This window comes from Danaus plexippus, chromosome 26, assembly GCF_018135715.1.
Source record: "Danaus plexippus chromosome 26, MEX_DaPlex, whole genome shotgun sequence".
NCBI lineage: Eukaryota > Metazoa > Arthropoda > Insecta > Lepidoptera > Nymphalidae > Danaus > Danaus plexippus.
This window is the reverse complement of record NC_083554.1, coordinates 5,864,479-5,886,231: the sequence shown is the minus strand read 5'-3', so window position 1 is coordinate 5,886,231 and position 21,753 is coordinate 5,864,479. Positions and strand designations below refer to the sequence as shown.

General features: G+C 32.3%; 2 protein-coding genes across 2 annotated transcripts; both read right to left on the bottom strand.

Moving 5' to 3' along the window:
• Positions 1-2,462: 2,462 nt before the first annotated feature.
• LOC116774361 (apoptosis-inducing factor 1, mitochondrial-like) lies at positions 2,463-13,784 on the bottom strand. The gene is made up of 16 exons (XM_032667073.2): positions 13,551-13,784; positions 13,246-13,457; positions 11,810-11,953; positions 11,148-11,208; positions 10,897-11,033; positions 10,697-10,824; positions 10,297-10,484; positions 9,125-9,310; positions 8,366-8,518; positions 7,859-7,941; positions 7,594-7,719; positions 7,024-7,200; positions 4,578-4,699; positions 3,499-3,622; positions 3,101-3,225; positions 2,463-2,583 (listed from the first exon to the last, which is right to left on the bottom strand). The coding sequence occupies exons 1-16, from the start codon at positions 13,633-13,635 to the stop codon at positions 2,568-2,570; spliced, it is 2,067 nt and encodes a 688-aa protein (XP_032522964.2). The 5' UTR covers positions 13,636-13,784; the 3' UTR covers positions 2,463-2,567.
• A 2,428-nt stretch (positions 13,785-16,212) lies between these two features.
• On the bottom strand, positions 16,213-21,514 carry LOC116774363 (E3 ubiquitin ligase Rnf121). The gene is made up of 8 exons (XM_061524906.1): positions 21,360-21,514; positions 21,132-21,166; positions 20,922-21,063; positions 20,612-20,766; positions 19,608-19,836; positions 18,749-18,851; positions 18,079-18,211; positions 16,213-17,533 (listed from the first exon to the last, which is right to left on the bottom strand). The coding sequence occupies exons 1-8, from the start codon at positions 21,390-21,392 to the stop codon at positions 17,413-17,415; spliced, it is 951 nt and encodes a 316-aa protein (XP_061380890.1). The 5' UTR covers positions 21,393-21,514; the 3' UTR covers positions 16,213-17,412.
• Positions 21,515-21,753: the final 239 nt, after the last annotated feature.

The following is a 21,753-nucleotide window of genomic DNA, read 5'->3' as shown; positions in this document are numbered from 1 at the left end:
GTCAAACATACTTGATCTCTGAGATAATAATAAGGTTTATTCCTAAATCATTTAAGTGAAATTGGCATTGGATGAAAAAATGGCATGTTTATGAACCTTACTTAAACTATCTGGCTATGTTTACGAACATGTTTTGTCATATCACATATCTAAACTATCCCTAACAGAAATACTTCGGTTCATTCTTTGTCAACAATCTCAAAGGCGCCAGCTAGTTTAATAGTCTTGTAGAAAAGTCTAGTCATTTTGAAGGAGCAGGAGAAAGAGGTGCTTTGAACTAGAATATTATCAATATAAAATATTATTATATTTGTTCAGCAACTAATACTTGAATACTGAATTGCAATCACCTTGAAAACATCTAGAAACTTGAAAACATCTTGAAAAAACTTGAAAACATCTAGACCAATATATAAGCGGGACCTCTGAGATTTTAAGATAAAATTGTTATATAATTTTAGAAATGTTATTATTTGAATGTATTAAAACTGCTTTAACCAAAGTCATAAAGTACTGACAACTACACGTATTAATAAAGGTTTCCCGGAAAATAATTGCTACATAGGAATAAATCATCTCCGTTAATAACGCAGCATTATGAGGAATAAGTTAAGTAACAATGTCAAATTTGCCGTCAATTCATAATGAAATTGATCTCGGGTGAATTTACAAGAATTGTTGTGGTCTACTCCGACCTCTGTACCTATTGTGCTGTAATTAAAAATTCAGGTTACATTTACCTATTTATCTAAATAAATAGTTATAAGTTCATGTTGACGATGATGTTACAAAGGCAGCAGTTCCTTGGGTGAACACTGTTTTTAAAAATAACATGAGTATCGTTTCAATCGAGCTTCCAATTTGAAAACTGCGATTCTTTTGTTGACAATTTAACAAAATACATTATAATTTTGCGAATGTTTTTGCATCGAAATGTTTTTTTAATTTTTTTAAATTCAAATAAATTTCGAGTTAACATTATTCCGACGATATCATATATACAGAGAGCCTTTTCATTATACAATCATGATTGCTTTATAATTGTACACATATATAGAACAAGCGATTAATGTGAAAAAAATATGTTATTGATTTATAAAAAATAAAGCTTTGAAATGGAACTCTAATCATTTAAAAACTTTTTTTTTTAATATAACCGAAAGCCTATTTACGTATTGATTTTTAGTTTAACTGCCAGAATAATGTCTTGTAACGATTAAATAAGGTTAATTCCTGGTAAATTTATTCCATTATTCAAGACGGTTATTTTGTTTGTTAGATTACGAATAAATGCTGCGAAGGTTTCCATAAACAAGACAATTAAATTGTAAGTTTTTCGTTGAGCTAATCGATTGCGGAGTACTATACGTCTTCCTGTAATTAACCTATTAGGTAATGAAGCATCTCATCGACATTTGTATTTATAAATAGTTACATAACTTATATTGTACAGCTCTCGGGTCTATATATATATTTAATTAGACCAAGTTGTGACATTTCACGTTAACGTTTATATAAACAAACATATTTCGTTTAAGAATAGTTTGGATTATAGTTTTGTTATGATTAATATTTTGCAATAATCTGCAAAATTAATGTATAGTGTTTAAAAATTTTGTATATCAATTAATATTTCTCTCCTCTATGGTGTCTATTTAGTTTGCTTTGTGATTATGGAAACTCGTCTAAATATCATGACAAAGATTATATCAGACTGCCTTTGTTTACATTACAGAAAACTTAAACGAATAAGATTTACACAAACCGGAATAAAGCCTTAGAACGCGTTTTTTATTGAAGTAATCAGTAAACTTCTGTTCTAACGATTTCGTTTCATTTAAAGTATTTTCCAAAAGTCAGCTCTTATTAAGAGTTTCTTGAAAAGCTTCCCGTTTTAAATTATTGTTAAATGGACAAACAACAATTTGAGTTACATCTATTTTCTTTGATAACATCCCAAAAACGTAGCCAGTTACGAAATCTCAAATGACTGCATGAATAGCCCTGAAGATATGCCGAATAGTTTCCTAATAATAAGAACATGGACTTACCTGTTTGGTCCCAATTACTTATAAATGTAAAATTATACTGTTTATAATATCCAAAATGAGTTCTTGTTAAAATTAAATATAATTTATAGTAGCATTACATCTTCTGTAACAAATCCTTTAAAGTGCATTGAATGATTAGGTAATCGTAGCCACTCGTATGATGCTAAACAAAGCTAATTGTTAATAATAGTAATAAACCAGTTTTTTATAATTTTGTAAGCTCCTTAAACTTAATATTCTTTTTAAGTTTTCTCGTGTATTAATTCCTATTTATCGCATCTGTTCTATTACATTTTCTTTATTGAAACGTAAGCTCTTAAATAAATTACAGAATAATCTGAAAATCATGTTACACTGGACGTCATTTTTTTTATAAATAGTTCTTAAGTCATTTATCAAATAAAATATAACTCGGATTACTAAAATTTATTAATACATAAGTTAATTTCACACAACATATTTTTATAACTTCCATCAAAGGTACTGTAGATCACTGCTCTCGTCCTTTAAATTTCTTTAGGGAAAACGGCGACTGAAAAAAAATTGTGGGCACATTAAATATCTTTATAATTAATATACCTAAAATTAATAACGTTGCCAATTAGTTGTACAAACTAACGCCCAAACTCTAAACTCAATGGAAGCAAGAATTTAAAAATACATCATTTAAAGACACGCGAGTACAGACTTTGACATTCATTGAAGCCCACCTCCACGCGCTCACAAACACACGAAATTATTTTGGTATATACGATTGCTGTTTAGTGTGGTTGAATCAGATTTTTATGTATTACTATAGGCACTAAAATAAAACTAAGGTTTTCGGATAATACTACGCGTTTTGTTATTACTTTATCTCTACATAATACCGACTTTTCGGTTCCTTTGCAGCAGCCAAAGCAGATGACCGAAGCGTCGATATTATAAAGACAAGGTAATATAAAACTCGTAGTATTATCCGAAAACCTTGGTTTCATTTAAATAAGTGCGAGTAAAATCTTAGATATCGTTACTGTAGGCACTACTTCAAACTATTTATATATTTTTACTTCTTTATGCATGGTCCAGGTTCTCGCAGAAGTTCCTCGCTGAGGTAATCACACTTCAGCTCCTCGAAGCCCATCAGATGAGCCAGCATGTTGATCTCTTTATAATGCGGGCGAGCTCGAAGAAGCTGAGATAATCGAACATAATATAGGCGATGTCATCACCATAAAAGTGACTTCTAATTCTATTGCGAACTAACACTTCTAAAATATTTTACATCTAAGTAGTAGTGGTTATATCTAGTATATAATTTAATGCATCCAAAGCAATATAGAGCATTGATCAACAAATAATTTCGATAAATTACCACAAGTTCTCGAACAATGTTTGTTTCGTATTATAAAACTTCAAACCATGTCTTACTTTCATAACTACCGGTTTTCGATTGTTCTGTACTCACCTCAGTGGCCGCCATGTATCGATCATCTACAGGTGGCATGTTCCAAAATATCATTCCTACCACCGTCTCATCCCGCAAGTAAAACAGCATACCTCTTTTGTACCTATTCTTGTACTCTTCCGATCTAGAATATATATAAATTCAATGCAAAGTAACTTTATAAGATTTATTATTTAATTTCCATTCAGAATTCTACTTGTCGATGTACTTTATAGCGAGTAAGAACGGCTTGAAACAAAAATCATACAGTTAGTAAACGGAGTCATTCCAATTGGTCCATTAGAATAGTTTTTAAAGCCTTATAGTGTGTTTTTTATAGGAATAAATTTATTTTTACCGTTGTGTAAGGGAGGAGGTTTAGTATTAAGTTCTTAAGTTCAAGTTTCGAGGGTCAAAAATTGTACTTCGACCGCAAGGTTGAAAAAATCCTTGCAAAAATATTTTGTATAGTATAAATTACTTGTAGCAAAATAAAGTGCCAGCAACTTCATTTCTGTTTCTTATTTTAGGAATATAGATACATGATCTTGGAACATATTACTTTTAAGCGGGGTAACTTATTTTTTGTCCATCTTCCCTTAAGGAGAATGAAGTTTAGGCTGTAGATAATTTAAGTTACTGCAAACAATGTTTTGCAAATATTCCTATATATGCTCGTTAATTAAATACAACGCGAAAATCCTTTGCACCGCCATTTAGAAGAAAAGAGTGATGATTCCAAAATTTTGAATTTAACATTCTACTAAAAGTTTACATAAGAAAAATAAAAATAACCTGTGTGAAAATGTCAACCGTTAATATGATTTTTTAATGTATGTTTTACAAGTTATATAATATAATGAATGTACGCCACTACTAAAGCAAGATAACAGAATGATATACCGAAGAATAATGATAAGTAATGACATCAGCATCTAGTGAAATAACTTCCTAATTTTTCTATGACAACCGAAACGCAAAAGCAAAATGAAATTAAAGACCAATCTATCTATACATGTGATAACTGTTGTTTTGTTTTGTTTTTGGGAAATATTATTTATAAAGAAACAGAATATTATAAAGAAAGTTCATGAACTGACTTCTTATAACAAGGTCGATCACCATCTCCTTGGGATCCAGACTTAATCTGTGGCTGGACGTCTTCATTACAAGGCTTGAATATACCGATAGTTGGCATACAGGCACCGACTTCCCCCACAGCCTGGGAACATATCAAATATATAGTATATAAATTACTAGTTTTGACAGCGACTTCGTCCACTCAAAGTAAGGAATTGGTTTGCGTGATAAATTTATAAAATATGGTAAAACAACCCATTGTAAGGACTGACGGACAAACGGATAGCGACATCTATAATCTATTTCACAAGGCTTCATACAAAAGCCTTGATCCTGCGGGAACTGTCTAGAGTTCCGGGATATTAAAATTATAGCCTATGTCTGATGTTTATCCTTACTGCAAGTTTTCATACATAACTTTTCCAGTTTTTCACTAATACACATAAGTAAATATACCTCACATGCAAGGATTTTTAAATCAAAGACTAGAAATTTCGAATGTGTTGTGATGAAAGAAACGTGTGATAAGAATGTCTTAGATACATCACTGTAAAGATTTATCAAAGTAGTTTGGTGATGATAAATTATAATTTAGTTCCTAAGTTTAATTTCTACGACACTTGATCCTTGCAAAAAAAATGTTGAGCTTCATATAATTTAAATAGTCTTTAAAAAACAACGATACTCGTATCTACATATAAACACCAGTCGGTTTTGTCATATATAAAAAGTTTATTAACGTATAAAACAATAGAAGACAAAGTTGAAATCAGCTAGTTTTACATAATTCTATGCACCGACATAAACATCGAAAACATTAACAGAACACAAAAAAATGATATAGCGTTTGTATATTGTCATCACACACAAACTTATATTTGCATATGTCGTAATGCACCTTTTTCATTTTAAAACTTAATCACAAATTATATAAAACATTCGATCTTAGTATAACACCGCCTATATTTTTTTATTGATGGAACAGTCACATGTCGATAATTCTGAATGTTTTTGTCCGAGTGAATAGAAACATTCACTGAGGTCGTAAAAATAGGAATATAAAATTTATGACACTATATAATAGCTCCTAATTTGGCATTCAAACATACGACGTGACAAAAATACACACGACAATTTTCAAATATATTTCTTATCACCGTCCACTAACTGTTATACCACCAATAGCCCTTTGGCCCTTGCTTCTTTGAATTGCAAAAAGGGGTTAACAATAATTCTATGACTTTGGAATATAAGTTTATTGAAAGAATAATGCCTTCGACGATATAAAAGATAGACATTTTGCTATCTTCCTACACATAATGGAAGTAATAAAAGCAATTTTATTTACCAAAAACGACTCATTAATTACGATAATTGTTTCTGTTAATATTTTTACTATGTTCAAGATAGCTTTGAACTAATGGCTATTGGATTTTTTCATCCATAATATAGGATCAACCCTTCTGTAAACAAGTCAAGCTTGCTCTTTCCCTGTTATTACTTTACACATTATAGTACGAGATCCCGCTGCAGGATTGGTGCGTTCATCGGTTTTTTGCTTAAAACAAAATTTCTATGTTTATTTATAATTGGGAGAATATATATTTACTAGAGTGCCTATCAAAATTTGGTCGTAATTATATTTGTATAACATATTTTTTAATTGATTTTTGATAAAAAATTCAGTTTATTAATTTTTTAAATAAAAAAACGTGTACATCACGGTAATTTATATGAAGATTCTAAAAAGTCACGGTTGCCGTTGCGTATTTGACCGCACCTCTTCGCAGCCAGGTATGATTCGGAAGCTTTGTTCAAGGACTCACATAGCACACTCTTAACCTGCGTCAGAGTTAAATCTCCCAACCATGTTGGTTTTGGAAAACCACATAGTAGCAGCCCGCCATTACTTCTGGTTTGAATTTGATGCAGTCGGTTCAGTGACATCGAATTTACAAAAATTGTCCGCAAACATTTTTGTTTTAAAGATTTCCAGCACGGTGGAATGTACGTCTACCTTAAATATTTATCGCTTTAAGTCATCGTATATATATGTATATTAAATAATAATAAACATAAAATTGGGGTTTAAGCAAAAAACCGATGAACGCACCAATCTTGCAGCGGGATCCTAGACTACGAGGATTACGATTGATCAACACCTCAAAAACTAGTACTGGTTTAAAATCGAAAAATTAACATTCAGTTATCCTTTACAATTTAAACTAAATGAAAGAAGTGTTCAAATGAAATCTAAATCTTTTATGTATTTAAACATCATCTATTTTAAACGTTACCATTATAGTAGTTTTTTAATTGACGGAAATCGTACAAAAATAACTTATATTTCTTTCAAATCTCTGAAGCATTAAAAAAATATTTAATACTCTGTCTTCTTAGGGATCGAATATTATTATTGGTACTAAAATGAGTTTTTTTTTTTTAATTATAACAATGTATATAAACCTCAACTTCCAGCGATTCCCCCAGCTTGAGCTCAAAGTGGGGCTCCATATTACAAGGTGTCCAATAGCCGGTCATGTTGGCGCCCGCTATCAGACCCTGTTCCTCAGCGCTGCCGAAATTTGTCAGCCTGATACGAGTGTCCTTCCATTGGGAGTAAAAGCTCGCCGCGTCACCAGCCTTATTCAAACCATTCGTGATTAACAACATAAAAGTCCATTTAAATCGAAAACAATTAAACAATACCAAATTCTATTCGCGATAGTTCACAAACAGGCAAGAATAAAAGGCACGACATATAAGGCACTATATAGTGTACATATTACATATCAATAAATGTATAAAAATCTTTAGTTTTGACCCTTTTATATATAATATCAAAATATTATCGTTTATGTAAATTTTGATTCTAATAAATTACCATATTACATTCTTAATTAGGTCAATCAATTTTACAACTTTTGTTTTTTGATGATAATGAAGTGATCGAATAATGTTAGCTTTTAGTTCTTTTTTCATAAATATAGATAATATTTTTAAAATTTTAATATAAACTTTAAATTTATTACTTACTATATATAAATGTGTTCGCGCCTCCAGTTCAGTGTTGACCAAGAAACCTCCATTAACCGGGTCCAGTTCAAGAAACGAGGGAGCAGCCAAATCTTCACGAGGTTCTGAGCCGATAGCAACTAAAACCTAAAAGCAAAAGAGAAACAAAGGATTAATATTCAACCAACTACAGTTCAACCACAGATTTTCTGTATTAACACTGGTTTTATCTCCCAAATAATTGAAGGTTAATTCTTTATTAATTTTGTACATTCAAATGTCTTACATAGTCCGTTACCAATGACGACCCGTTAGATAAAGTCAACTGCAATCTGCCGTCTTCAGATGGGAAGGCATCATATACTTGAGCTACAAACAGAGCCAGATATAGTGTATTGATATCAAAATTAAATTCATAACAGTCATAAACAAAATGTTGAAATGTAATAAAATACTAATAATGGTTTCTACTTATGCCCAAAAATGTAATATAGAAAATTTTGAACCCTAATCCACAACGTCGTAAAAATGCGGTCAGACGAGATGTGATCACGGTTGTTGCAAAGTAACCGAAACGTCGGCAATATGTAGTTTTTAAAAAATAACACGCGCCTAGTAATCCGAAAATATTAGTTTCATTTAAATGAATACTCGCGAAAGTCTCAGATCTCATTAAATGGGTTATAGTATGGATGGGTGGGTGAAGACATTTTTATTCACCCGGGAATCGGACCAGGAAGCACAAATTCTGACACACTATCTATTCCTATATGTAAGTATAATAATCGAATACTTTTCGGCATGACAGTGACTCCTTCGCACTTGATCTTCTCAACCGCCCACTCGCCCAAGTACTCCGGCAGGGTGCCCGCCAGCAGTCCCTTATCCTTTATGACGTGAACGAATTCAATTGGATCTTCGTCCTCAGGTCTTTCCACTACCTTATCTGTCGATTGGAAGTCATTCTCAATCTAATTTCCTAATGTCCAAAGAGTCAAAGTTGAAATTTTTACTTTTTAATTACCTTTTCAAAATGGTTTCGAAATAAAAAAAAATACTTGAAAAAATAAAAATTATAGTGTAAAAATTTATATCACGGTCAGATGTATAAGTTAAATGAAAATTTAAACTACCATATTCATACATGTATATAAGACAGAAACTATATTTTTTAAGTACATTTTAATCACAGTTTTATTACTATTTAAAAAGGAGTAATATATAAAATGCTCTTTTTGTGATAATATCTGTCCGTTGTAAGTTTCGTTCGTTAAGTGTGGTGTATATTTGAAAATAATACGTATATTGAGATTTGAGTCGTTGTAGCTACAACTAGCTATTATCAAAATATAAGTTACTAAAATTTTAACACTGCATACAACGAATTTTTTTTGAAGAACTTATTTCCCGTTCTTATTACATTATTTTTAATATTCCTGTTGGTCGTAACAGAATGTCATGTAATGATTAGTTCTAAGACTGTTAAGTTCCCCCAAACAAAACTAGCAAACTATTCAATAATAAATAATATTAATTATTAATATGACCGTACTCATTCTCCCCAGATACCAGGCCAGCTCGCATCCGAGCAGTCCTCCTCCAATGATTGTGACATGTTTCGATGACTTCACCTTCCTGTAAGCTATCTCCAAATCTCGAATCGTATGAAGGGTAGTTACTCGATCGCGGACCTCCTTGGGAGCCGACTTGAAGATAGACAAAGTTTTTGCCTTCGCTCCTATAAGTCAATATTTACATTAATTAATATAAATCATACACTGTCTGATAATCCATACTATAAGGTAAATCTGTTTTTTTTTATTTCAAAGGTGGCAGACGAGCAGACTGCCAACCTAATCGAAGGTAGTTACAGTCGCCCATGGACATCTGTAACATCCATTATGTCCATCTGCATGGTAGATGCGTTAAAAAGCTTGATGGTGGGAGATTGAGAGGAAAGGAAAAAAAGGGAGATAACAGGAAAGGGTGGAGAAAGAGGAAGAGCAACCTGCTCTCTCACTCATCGGACGAAACACAGCCATAAAAGGCTACTTTACGCCGATCTTCTTTGAGAGGGTTGTACTTCCCCGGTCGAGTGAGCCCATCTTCGAACTTGATCACAGCTAGGCCCTACCACCTACCTGTTTAGTGCTCGCGATGTTTCCAAAAGTAGCAAAACTTTCTTTAATCCAATTTTCACTTATCAACAATATCATGTCTGTCAACGCTACACAATAGAAAAGCCTAGCACGCTTGAAAATATTATTGAAATATTTTTCTTTAATTACTCGACTAGCAAAATGTATACTTTACAAAATTGTAGGAGTTAGAAATTATAAGAAAATTGCCCTAAAACTTGTCTATCTTTTTAGCGAGCCGAAGAAACAACTTTTATGATTGATTATATGATAGAATAAGTTATTTATAGTTCAGAAATATTTTTCGGACAAATATTGTCTTATAGAAATTTACTTTTATCCGTAATTAAGATTTATTAAAAGAATAATTTACAAAATGTTATTAATAAACTGAGCCAAAAAGAGGGTTTGCTGGATAGTTCAGCATTTTATTGGCCCTCGAAGAAAACAATAAAAATAACCAGGACATGTAGCTGCAACCAAACAAGTGGCTTATTGTTTTTGAACAGATTACCATACTGCAGAAAAATCAAAAAAAAAAATAAAAAAGTATTCAGACCATTTCATCTACAAAGCATTATCATACCAGGAGCCAACAAACATCTCTCATAGTATATCGGTTGTTCGCCGCACATTGTCTTAACCCAAACAACGTGATCGTCGGCGTCTACTCGCAGCACGCACCAGCCAGTCGCGATCGAAATCGCTGGACCTTTCTTCTTCCGATAAAACTTAATAGGATCCATGAAGTGTTCGCATTCAGCGAAATACATCCTTTGAAAGATTAAACATTATTTTATTACTTTTACAATAACTTGTTTTTAACTTCACTTACTTATATGACTTTTGTGTTCTTCATTAATAGTTTATTTAATGGTTTTAGAAAGTTATGAACTTTTCTGACATTATTGACCGTTTTTACAATAGTCTCAGCAGTCTGACATACAAAATTAGACGTTGATATATGAATACATAAAATAACGTACGTGTGCCTTCTAAAATCTTCAACATAATTCAATTTCTTAATATCGGGCGGTTCCGCGTTCCACCACATATGTTTCGACATCGGAGGCTGCTTGTACGGTAAGCAATCCTCTTTTGTTATAAAGAATATCTGTAATCATAAATGATCATGATTTATCCTAGATAATTATACATTAAAAAACCGTTCATAGACTTCAAAGACCTTGGCAGTTTCATCGTGCTCCAAGATAGCTCGGTGGGCTGCCCAAGCCGCCGAGCCCCCGCCCACAATGAGATACTGCACACAAGCAGGCAAGTCCTTACAGTGGTATGGCCGCTTGATTTTGCGTCTTGGGCGCCCTATGATAAGTGTCTCTCTTATATTATAGGAGTATTTATTAAATTAATTACAATCGCCACCAAAGACATTAAACTAAGAAACTTGAGATGCAAATATTAATAAGGAATACGTACATTTAACAACATTTTTGGAAAGCTTGTCTTGCAATTGCTTCCAAAGGTATAGTTTGTACAACTGAAAATAATTAATTGCTTTTATTTTTACCTCACTTTTAAATTTACCATATTTTAAGTATTAGTGTCACCTTTGATAAAAACATATTCTTATTATAAATTAGAGGACTTCTTACGGTTGTATTACGTAAAACGAATTTTATTAAAATCTGTACTTTCATATAAGTCCAAAAGTAGAAAATATTATTTGAAATAATCTCTTTACATTTAAATTTAAGGCTTTGTATTTAATATTTCATTGAATGATACTAGCAACAGTCTTAGGTACAACAAAACAATTTCAAGGATCTAATAGCTTAAAGTGGTGAGTCTGGTAGGCTTTCATGTCGGCAGGCGATTAAGATTTGTGCTTCAACCTTCCATTAGATATATTCTAGGAAGTCTTAAGATATCTCAGAAACTACGTCTATGCATCAAGTAATTGAATAAAGGACTTATGGTACAAGGCATCCGTCTCTTTCAGAGTAAATAACATACGGGTAGTGCACACTAAAATTATTGTTATTTTAAAAATAAAACAAATATTATCTCAAAATTTTTTCGTACAAATTTTAGACCTCGTATATTACATCATATATTTGAAGAGATAAACTGATACATACCAGGCCCATTATTCCTAGGAACGTCAAAGAAGACCAGACATAGATCCATGGAAAGGGAGGCGGCGGGGGGGGAGGGCAAGGTGGAGGATCTGGGACAGGCTTCACGGAACAGGGGCCTTTGGTGCGGGCACAGTCTATCATAGGCTGAAATATATAACTTACACCTGTATCCCCTTATGATAGGTAGAAATTATACCCTTAAATGTAACCCTTTATTTATATCCCATAATATATTATCTACTAACGAGTTCAATACTCCGCACAAGTCTCATATGATCGTTTAATACTAACGACTGACGTCTACATTTTTCTTATCATTTGAAAATTTAAGCCAACAACATGGAAATCATAGCACTCCAAACTTGAACAGTATCTAGTTTCTATTTTTACTATAAAAGCATATATGTATTCCAAAAACTAAGCAATGGTCCTTATAAACGCTGTAAATAAAGCAAACTATTTGTAATAATTTTATTTATTTCTAAAATGTTATAAATTTGTGCAAATTCGTGTATCATTAAATCAGAGCCCGTTATACAACTTGTTTATCACTATTTCCAGTTATTAAAGATTCTTCACTCTTTAGTGTTTCTTCTTTTTCAGCTTGGGCGAGCAACGAAAGTCTATCGAGAGGTTTCCAAGGTTCGTGGAAGGCGTACATGTACTTATATTTCCCATGATAGCCAAGTTTTGGCAGTGGCTCTTGTACGTCACATTGGGGTGGCGTAGCTCTTTTCTCTGGTTTATCTTTCCAATAATCCGGATGTACTATTGGGGAATTTTGAAAAAGATCCTGCATATTGTTTAGGCAACTTCCGCTGTTAGGATTTATATTTTGAAAGAATCCTTTTCCGACTTCATTATGAGTTTCCTGTCAAAGAACAATTAATGTAGATATGTTATAATTTAGATCCTAAGTGCGTTGGACGAAATAGTTCAATCGGTGCAGCTGTAGTCCGGCTCCTCGATAGATTTGTTTCAGCATTGGAATGTAAAAAAGGAATCTTCTTACCGAGACGTCAAATCAAGGGACAAACATATTTTTTGACCGATCATTGAGGCTTCTCCTTCCCCTTTTCCCTTTTTACCACGACCGAATAAGCTTTTTAAGTAGCCAAAGAACCCTTGAGACTCTTCTTCCCTCTCAGCCTCTTCTTGACCAGACTGCCCGTACTGTTGACCGTAGGGATTATATTGTCCATGTTGATGATGTTGATTTTGGTAACCTTGACCTTCCTGTCCGGCCTGGGTCATCAACACCAAACCCGTCCACTGATGAACAAAGCACAAGCTGGGTTTCATTAGATATTTAATTTAACGACGGGCTCTGATTTCGTCTAACGCACTTGTAAAAACTCTTTCAAACTAATACCGTATTAAACAATAAATGTGCAAGAAAACTACATGGTTTTGAGACTTAAGAAAATTTCTTTTACCTTCGCATTACTGGGCGGTAACGGTGGGACCGCAATATCGGGTACTTTGATCCTGTAGGGGTCGTAGTTTGGAGGCTGCGGTTCCCAAGGACACTCACAGCGCCAGGCTGGTGGTGGGGGATCCGGTTTCGGCCAGGACTCAACCCTTTTACCCTCGTGTTGAGGAGTCTCCTTACAACCTCCTTTGTCTTGTGCATAATTTCTCGAATTGCCTAAACAATTTATTTAATCGTTCAGATTCCTCGATGTACAGAACAAGTAATATAAAAAGGGAATTAATGCCGTCGTTCTGATGATGTTCTTACCTATATTGCTCTTATTGGTTAAAGCTAATACTCCGGAATTAAACTGACGTATGTGATTGTAATAGCGGAATGAATAATTCATCATTTTGTTTTATTTTTTGTAAATAATATATTATTTAATAATGAGACACAAAAATTTTAATTGAAACAGTTTTTCACTACATTATTTTTAACGTGTACCTGAATTTTGCTATGAATGTTTTTTGACAACGTTTGGAATTTAGAATATAAAAAGACATAACAAAGATTTTAGAAAAATATAAAAAGCTTAAAACAACAAAAAAGTTTTTGACCTATATTTTCCTAAAATTATACTTATTGAAACTGTGCCAGATATAAAGAAAATATAACGCAGTATAAATTCAAACATCTAAATCACAACATAAATATATTAATATGTGAGGAATTAAGCGTTAAGTAAACTGTTTGTTATGCATTTAAATGAAACTACGTACCGCTCTGGAAGATTAAGAAATCGAGTGCGGTAGATAATAAATAACAGGACCAACTGACAGACATTCACATCTCGTCTGCCCGTGATCACGGTTGCTGAAAAGTAACCGAAACGTCGGGATTATGTCGTTTTAAAATAATAAAATTCGCGTAGTATATCCGAAATATATTAGTTTCATTTAAATGAATAAACCTCGCGAAATTCTTAGATCTCATTATGTTTATTATGCATCTTAAATAAGTTTCAATATAATTATATAAACCTCTAAAATCAAGTAATTGCCCTGACTACGACATCGACGATACGACTATCAAATAATTAATTGTTTCTAGCTAAACTAGCTTTACCTCAACTCAATTGTTTAATCTAATTGTAGAAACTTCTGCAACACCGACAGTAGATATGGGAATTTAAAGAGTTTTTTAAAAGTAATGTACTTGTGAGTCTTAAAACAAAAGTCTTGTGAAGTTGCATCTTACCGTGTTTATCCTACGGCTGTCAGACTTCGGAATACTCAAAGTCTAAATAAAAATTGAAACTTGATAACCAGGTGGAAACCGTTGCTTGATGGGCTGGTGATGCGCTTATGTATGCTTAACAACTGAAATAGATGTGTGAGGAGCACGTAGCAAAATTGTCATATAAGTGGTGGACAATAAAGACAACATGGTACCACGACCTAAGTGGACACAATTAGCGAGATCTACCTTGAAGGGGAAGAATGATACTATGAAAAATCATGACTAAACTGCTTACAAATGGCAAAAACACAGAGAATTGTGACTTTTCAAAATAAAGGCCCTCACTTCCAAAAGAATTCTGGCAGATTAAGTTGTTTTTAGGACTTTTAACGAGAAGTTTTTAACGACGAAAAAATGTTTTAACGCATTCTTAGTAGAAAGATATGATGAACAAAAACATCGATGGAAAACCAAGATGTTTTCAAGAAAACTGCCCATATAAATAATAGGTTGGTGGGTACTGGAATAGGAGATTGGTTCTATATGTACATAATGTAACCATTACACCCATATTTCTTACTAGTAGCTTAAAACTTTTAACCACCAACTGTAATCTTCCTAAAGCATTTCCATTATCTTTTCGTTTTAAAAATAGTTTAGATTAAGATGTTCCATGCTCATTTTAACAACTGTCTCCTTCTCAAAAGTTATTCTGTACATTGCTTTAAAACAAAAATGTTGTTTAAATAAATTTTTTCGTTCTTCTATCTATAATAGAAGACATTAAAATTTTGCGACTCGTGGGCAGTGCCGGCGTTAGGGGGGGGCGTGATGGGGCGATGGCCCAGGGCGACAAATCCGGGAGGGCGCCAAGGTCTGAAGTTGGAGTCTCTTGCCTCTCCTGGTGCAAACCCTCAGAACTGTCCTCTACGCTCTGTGCATATGCATATTTTTTATTGAGATTTTTTTAGATGTATTTTTTGAGGGTTTGTGGTCGAGGAGCCGAGTCGAGTCGAGGATTAATATAATTTTACTTGGGATCAGCGAAAAACTAACACTTGAAATTGCTTCCCTCAAGTGGGCGCCACAATATTTTCGCCCGGGGTATCAGTGGTCCTTACGCCGGCACTGCTCGTGGGACTAGACTGGCAACAACGTACAATACTCGATTCTTTTAAAACAATTGTGTCTAAATCAGTTTTTTTCTGGATTTGGAACTGTTGTCTGGTTACGAAATCTGATTGAAAACAATGTTCTAGATTGCAAATTGCACATATGCAGGACTTTGGATTCCCAACTTACATTCTCTTATTCCGAGTAAGACGTGAGTTCATTAAATCTATCCATTACTCGTATCTCGAAAAACCTGTTTCGACTAGTGGCATGGAGTGTTGCCAATAACAAATAGTTGTGTGGCGAGCAGTAAAGCTTTTAGGCGAAAAAAACATAAAACATTAGGCGAGGTCGAAGATATAGGCGGTGAGTACAATTATGGATTATGAACGCAGGACCTTGGAGAATAACTTTAATCTGAAAACCTGCAACATCTGGAACGTCATGATAGCTTCTAAAACAGGTTACTTTGGGCGGCAGTCTCGAGTCCTCCGTGGCTGGGATTTACTAATACCATAATTACATTCAAATCTATACCTTAGTCTGCTTATCATCATGTTGATTGAAAATTTTATATGGTAAATAGTATCCAAAGCCTCTGTAATTCAGGTATTGAAAAATTAAAAAAACCATAAAGAATATACCGAGCCGACTTTATTATGTACAAAATAGGTACATCAGATTTATTTCACACGTTAAATAATTTATAATACATTCAATATATAATTGTGGTACAGAACAATAACCCGTCGCCAAGATGGGGGCGTCGCTACAGGATATATGAATTGAAAAAAAAATTACAATTAATTAGGCAGATAATATTTTTTTTTATACATACATACATGTAATTATATTCGCTAATAGTATTTGGACAAATTTTGAATAAAATTATGTAATATTTTAATAAATCTCTAACATTAAACATGACTTTGGTCACATATGGAACATGTGTTGTTGTGAATTGTACAAATAGCCTTAACTTATCTAAATCTTACCATCATTATTATACAAATATTATATTATAACAGTAATGAGCCCGCAAACCTGCTCTAGGCCACAGCATGGACCACAGGGACTCCATCAAATTACCTATTAATGACTGAAAACTTAACATGTACACACAGATACATAATATATATATATATATATAAACAGTCAAGAATAAATACTGAAGCCCATACATAGCACATATTCATCAAACCACTATGTACTTAAAATTATTTAGTGTACTGCGTCGTTATACAAATAAAAAATATTATTTTAGACAATAATTTCAGCTTAAATAATTAATTAAATTATATTTACAATATTTTCCTCTCCGTTATATAACAGACCAATGTCATAATATATTAATTTCATTTCCTACATCCATACTGTATTTACAGTTTGAAGTATTTGAGAATCGGTTCGTTGTGGAACGAGACCTCAACACTTCCATGGAACATTTACATTACAGCAATATTGAATCGTTTATTGCTTGGAGACTAGCAGAGAAAATACAAAAACTAAATACAAAGTAAAGTAAACTATTAATTTATGAATGGTGAATTTAAGAATAAAAATAATATAACTATTGGACATTTATTTCATTATAAATATTAGGAACCCCACAGACTAAATATTAATTTACAAAGAGTTTATTTATATTTTTTATCTGTATATACCCAATATTTAGACCAAATAAAATTTTATAGTCCGCAGGTGCCCTATTAGTAATTTTTCATATATTATGTTTAATTTGAAAACATAACTGGATCAAAGTGGTCTAAACCAGTTATTAGCCAGTTTATCTTGACCTATGTTCCTGTATTGTACTAATAGTCTTCCAGGTTCCTTACTCCAATCCTAGTAACCAGTTAACAGCTTGAGCGAAGAACAACACCAGCGGCTGCCAGGCCACAACCCAACGGATCCAATCCAACAGCTGACCAAATAATAACTGGGGTCGATCCCATCTTGAGGGTAGTTAAGGATTTAGTATTAAACGAAAAATTTAATAATAGAATTAAATTACGTCACTAGGGGCGGTGCTTCCAGTGTGTCTTTATACATAGTTTTACTTCTTTATTAACTTTGTCTTTGAAAAATGAATAGTTATAAAAAAAAATTGAGAAGTAGGTATGTGTTATTATAAATTTAGAAATTAAATTATTATCTTGTCTTTTGAACAAAACTTAATTATATCCCAAAATATATAAGTAAATGATAATTTCTTTACAGTTATTTAAAAACCTAACCAACATCTCGTATTTAAACGACTATGGTAATAAAACAACATCAAAACCCAACCAAAGATATTTCCTTCAAATGTATGAACAATTTAAAAATAATGTGATGATTTGTTTTCAATATTATGTATTTTTTAATTATTGTTTCATTATTTATTCGCTAGATGGCACTAGGGGTCCACTGAATCACGCTAGCAGTTGCGCTTCGGTAAATGCTTCACAATGCTAATATAATAGACTATAGAGGATAGTACGGTTCGTGTAAAGGATACGGGTTGGTGAACATCATTTTGAGGTCCACCTTCTCCTTGCAGTACGGACACGTTTGTTTCTTACCGACTATGCACCAGCCGCGGATACAGAACTCGTGGAACACATGGGAACACGGCAGCTTGTATGTGTTCTCTACAAACATACCATAACAATACACTGAGTTTAAATGAAACTAATATTTTCGGATTTTAAAAACTACTTACTCCCGACGATTCGGTTACATTGCAGCAACCGCGATCACTGCCCGATGAGATATGATCACGGTTGCTGCAATGTAACCGAGACGTCGGAAGTATAGTGTTTAAAAATAATAAAATAACCCGCAGTAATCCGAAAATATTAGTTTCATTTAAATTAATACTCTCCAGAGTCTCAGATCTCATTAGACTTTTGTACGGCTTAGTATGTAACTTATAACAAGTATTTTTATATATTTAAAGCCTTCAGGTATACAAACTGTAATCATATCAAACTGGTTTGTCACAAACACGAGAGCTTCCTATATAAACCTACATTTCTTTACCCAACACTTGATGCGTATTATCGCTAAGAAACTGCCCATTGTATGAGAAAAATTTAAAGTGATGTATGAGATAGAGCTGAATTTTTGTAAGAATATTTTTTTTTTATTTTAAAATCATATATATTTGTATGTTTAGGAATACTAACCAATGACTCCCTCCTCATGTTCAGACACTAATAACTCGTTCCCACAAACGGCACAGACATTGCTCTCTAGATGACGTGTCGGCATACCCTCCCGGGTGTAGTACTGGAAAACAAGAAATAAAGTAATGCATATAATTACGTCCAACCAAACAAGATAAATAACGTAAACATAGAAAATTATGCTGACAATAATTATATTAATATGATTAAAATAAAAGTTATTTTATATTTAAATGATAATATATATTCAATTATTAAAATAGCACACCAGGGAATGGTGGATATTACTATGAAGCAGAGTTCAGTACATTCATATCATTATCTTAAAACAAATGAGCTTATAAGAACTATTTGTTAATGAAATCCATACAGTTAAAATGGTCCGTTTACTATACTACTGGATAAATGAATGAATTAAAGAGCCTCAGCACTGATTCCATTACCAAACTTAAATATAGTATGTGAAACTAAAATCTATTTTATATGTTTCTGCACAATAATGTTATCTTTAGACTTTACTATATCTCTGTTTGATAATTTACACTAGCATTTTGCCACAAGCTTTTACAAGAGTATGTTTAATTAACTTTAATATTAAATGATTTAAATGAAATCTTAATCTTTTTAAATAATTCATTTTAAAAATTACTCAAAATTACTTTTTAATAAGCATAATAATATTTCGCCATGGAACATATGTTATCGTGACGAAAACTAACAGCCTATTAACTATTAATTATAAGAGAAGACAAATCAGTCATATATTTTTTTACAGTATGTTTAAAAAATATATATTTTGCTCTTTCTTCAAATTTATTTATAGTCAATAATGCAACAATTATTTTTAAACAATATTTACCCCTATTGAAGTGGCCATTTTATCGGAGCAGTAATCTGCAACGTCCCTGCCTAAAGTGCCAAAGTAAAGTCCATAGAATAAGCACATTAATGCCAAGTCCAGCCACACCTGAGGTTTTGAACCGAAAAATGTATTAACACTCATCAAAGTCAGTATCATAACTATATAGCCGAAAACACCGATGCAACAACTCGCTTTGTACAGGAAATAAAACCATTTGTACACCAATCTGAAAGGTAAAGAGTTTATATGGATTGAAGTTAAACACTACGTACAATGCAACTTATATAGGTAACGCAATAAATAAAGAATAGTATAGAATAGAAGTATAATGTTAATGGCCAAAAAATATGCCAACATTATCTATTTTGTTTCATTGTTATCTATAGTAGATGGATATCATAATTATGTATAATTTATTTTATCATAAAACAACTACATGTAAAGAAATACTGATGTTTTTTGTAAAACCAAAAAGCAACAATAACAGCAAAAAGTCAAATCTATAAAAATCAGATCTTAGAATATTTAAATTGAACTAAATTTATCGGATAACACACATTTTTAATTCTTTTATATCTACATAATCCCTACATTTCAGTCCCTTTACAGATACCGTGACCACGGGCATACCCCAAAAACCTTAGTTCCATTTAATGTGCACACATGAAAATCTTAAATTTATGTTTTTATATATATAATAACCACAATAATATAGTTATATGATAATACAACTCAAGCAGTTCAAAATAAAACTAATATTTTTCATGTCACGGTTGCTGAAAAGTAACCGAAACATCGGGACTATGTACTTTTTAAAATAATAAAATTTGCATAGTAAAACTGAATAATATTAGTTTTATTGTAATGAATACTTGTGAAAGTCTCAGATATCATTAACATGGTCTAACTTACTTTAGTGATACAGAATCATATGTTTATAAAAAAATAAATATCTCTGAAGATAATGCAATGGAAACATATAGTTTAAATTATGGTGTCACCTTGGTGTGGAGGCTGACATGGGTTTTAGTGAGGACTTCCATATCACGAGGCCGGTACATGAAGTGAATATCAACCAGAACATTATAAACCTTATCCAACCTTCCTTGACACTCAGGATAACCGGTATAGACCACATCGCTACCATTGTGAACACCTAGAAATAATAAACGCCAAGAGTTATATAGGGTTTGCTTATAAGATATCCAATTGTTTTTATTTGTGTTTGTTTTATATCAATAGAAAAATTTTGTGTAAGTAAGTAGTATATAAGATTTCAATTATTGACGAAGAACTGTATGTACATCTTACCGAGTATGACCTATAGTGTCTTTGCTTCCATTGTGACACTATAATCTGAGCGACAACCAAAGATCCTATTAAAACGAATATCATGGTCAAGTGCATTGATTCATGACCTTTGTGTTTCTCATGCATCTGCATGTGGTCATATCTAAAAAAATTGATTTTCTTAATACTTTCACACAAAAATGATTTTAATTGTCTTATTGTATTAATTACCTTAACTTTTCCTCGGGCGTCATATCATTGTAACTCTGAAATAATGTTGAAATTAAATTTATTATGGTTTTATAATTTCTTCGTAACTTAATTAAATTGTAAGTAATGTTGGAACATTTATTAACGCATTAATTCGTTTATTTATCACATTGTATGATATATAATTCTGAAAACAGCTGGAATATTAGTAAGGGTTCGATAAAATCCGGCACAAAAATATAACCAAACCTTATTTCCGTCTAGCGGCCTGTGAAGATCCATTATTGCAATTTATGAACAGAGAGTATTTTTTATTACTTAAATATTAACTTGACAATTTATTTAATATCCCAATATAGGTAAAGCAAAACAGTTCCAAATCGTCGAGCTCAAAGGGACTTTTTTTTCTTCTCGAACTAAATTTTATGGTTTTGATTCGTGGTTTTTAAATTCCTACTTATAAAAAACATTAACAAGGAAATTGATACAATGCTTATAATTTCATCAAAATTTCGTAAATTCAATCATCTTACAACAGAAATAAATAAGTAGTCATTAAATTAATATAACGTTGTATAAGTTTTATTTTATTATTATAAGCATTGAACGGGAAATGATGTATGAATTTTTCGAAGAAGACTAA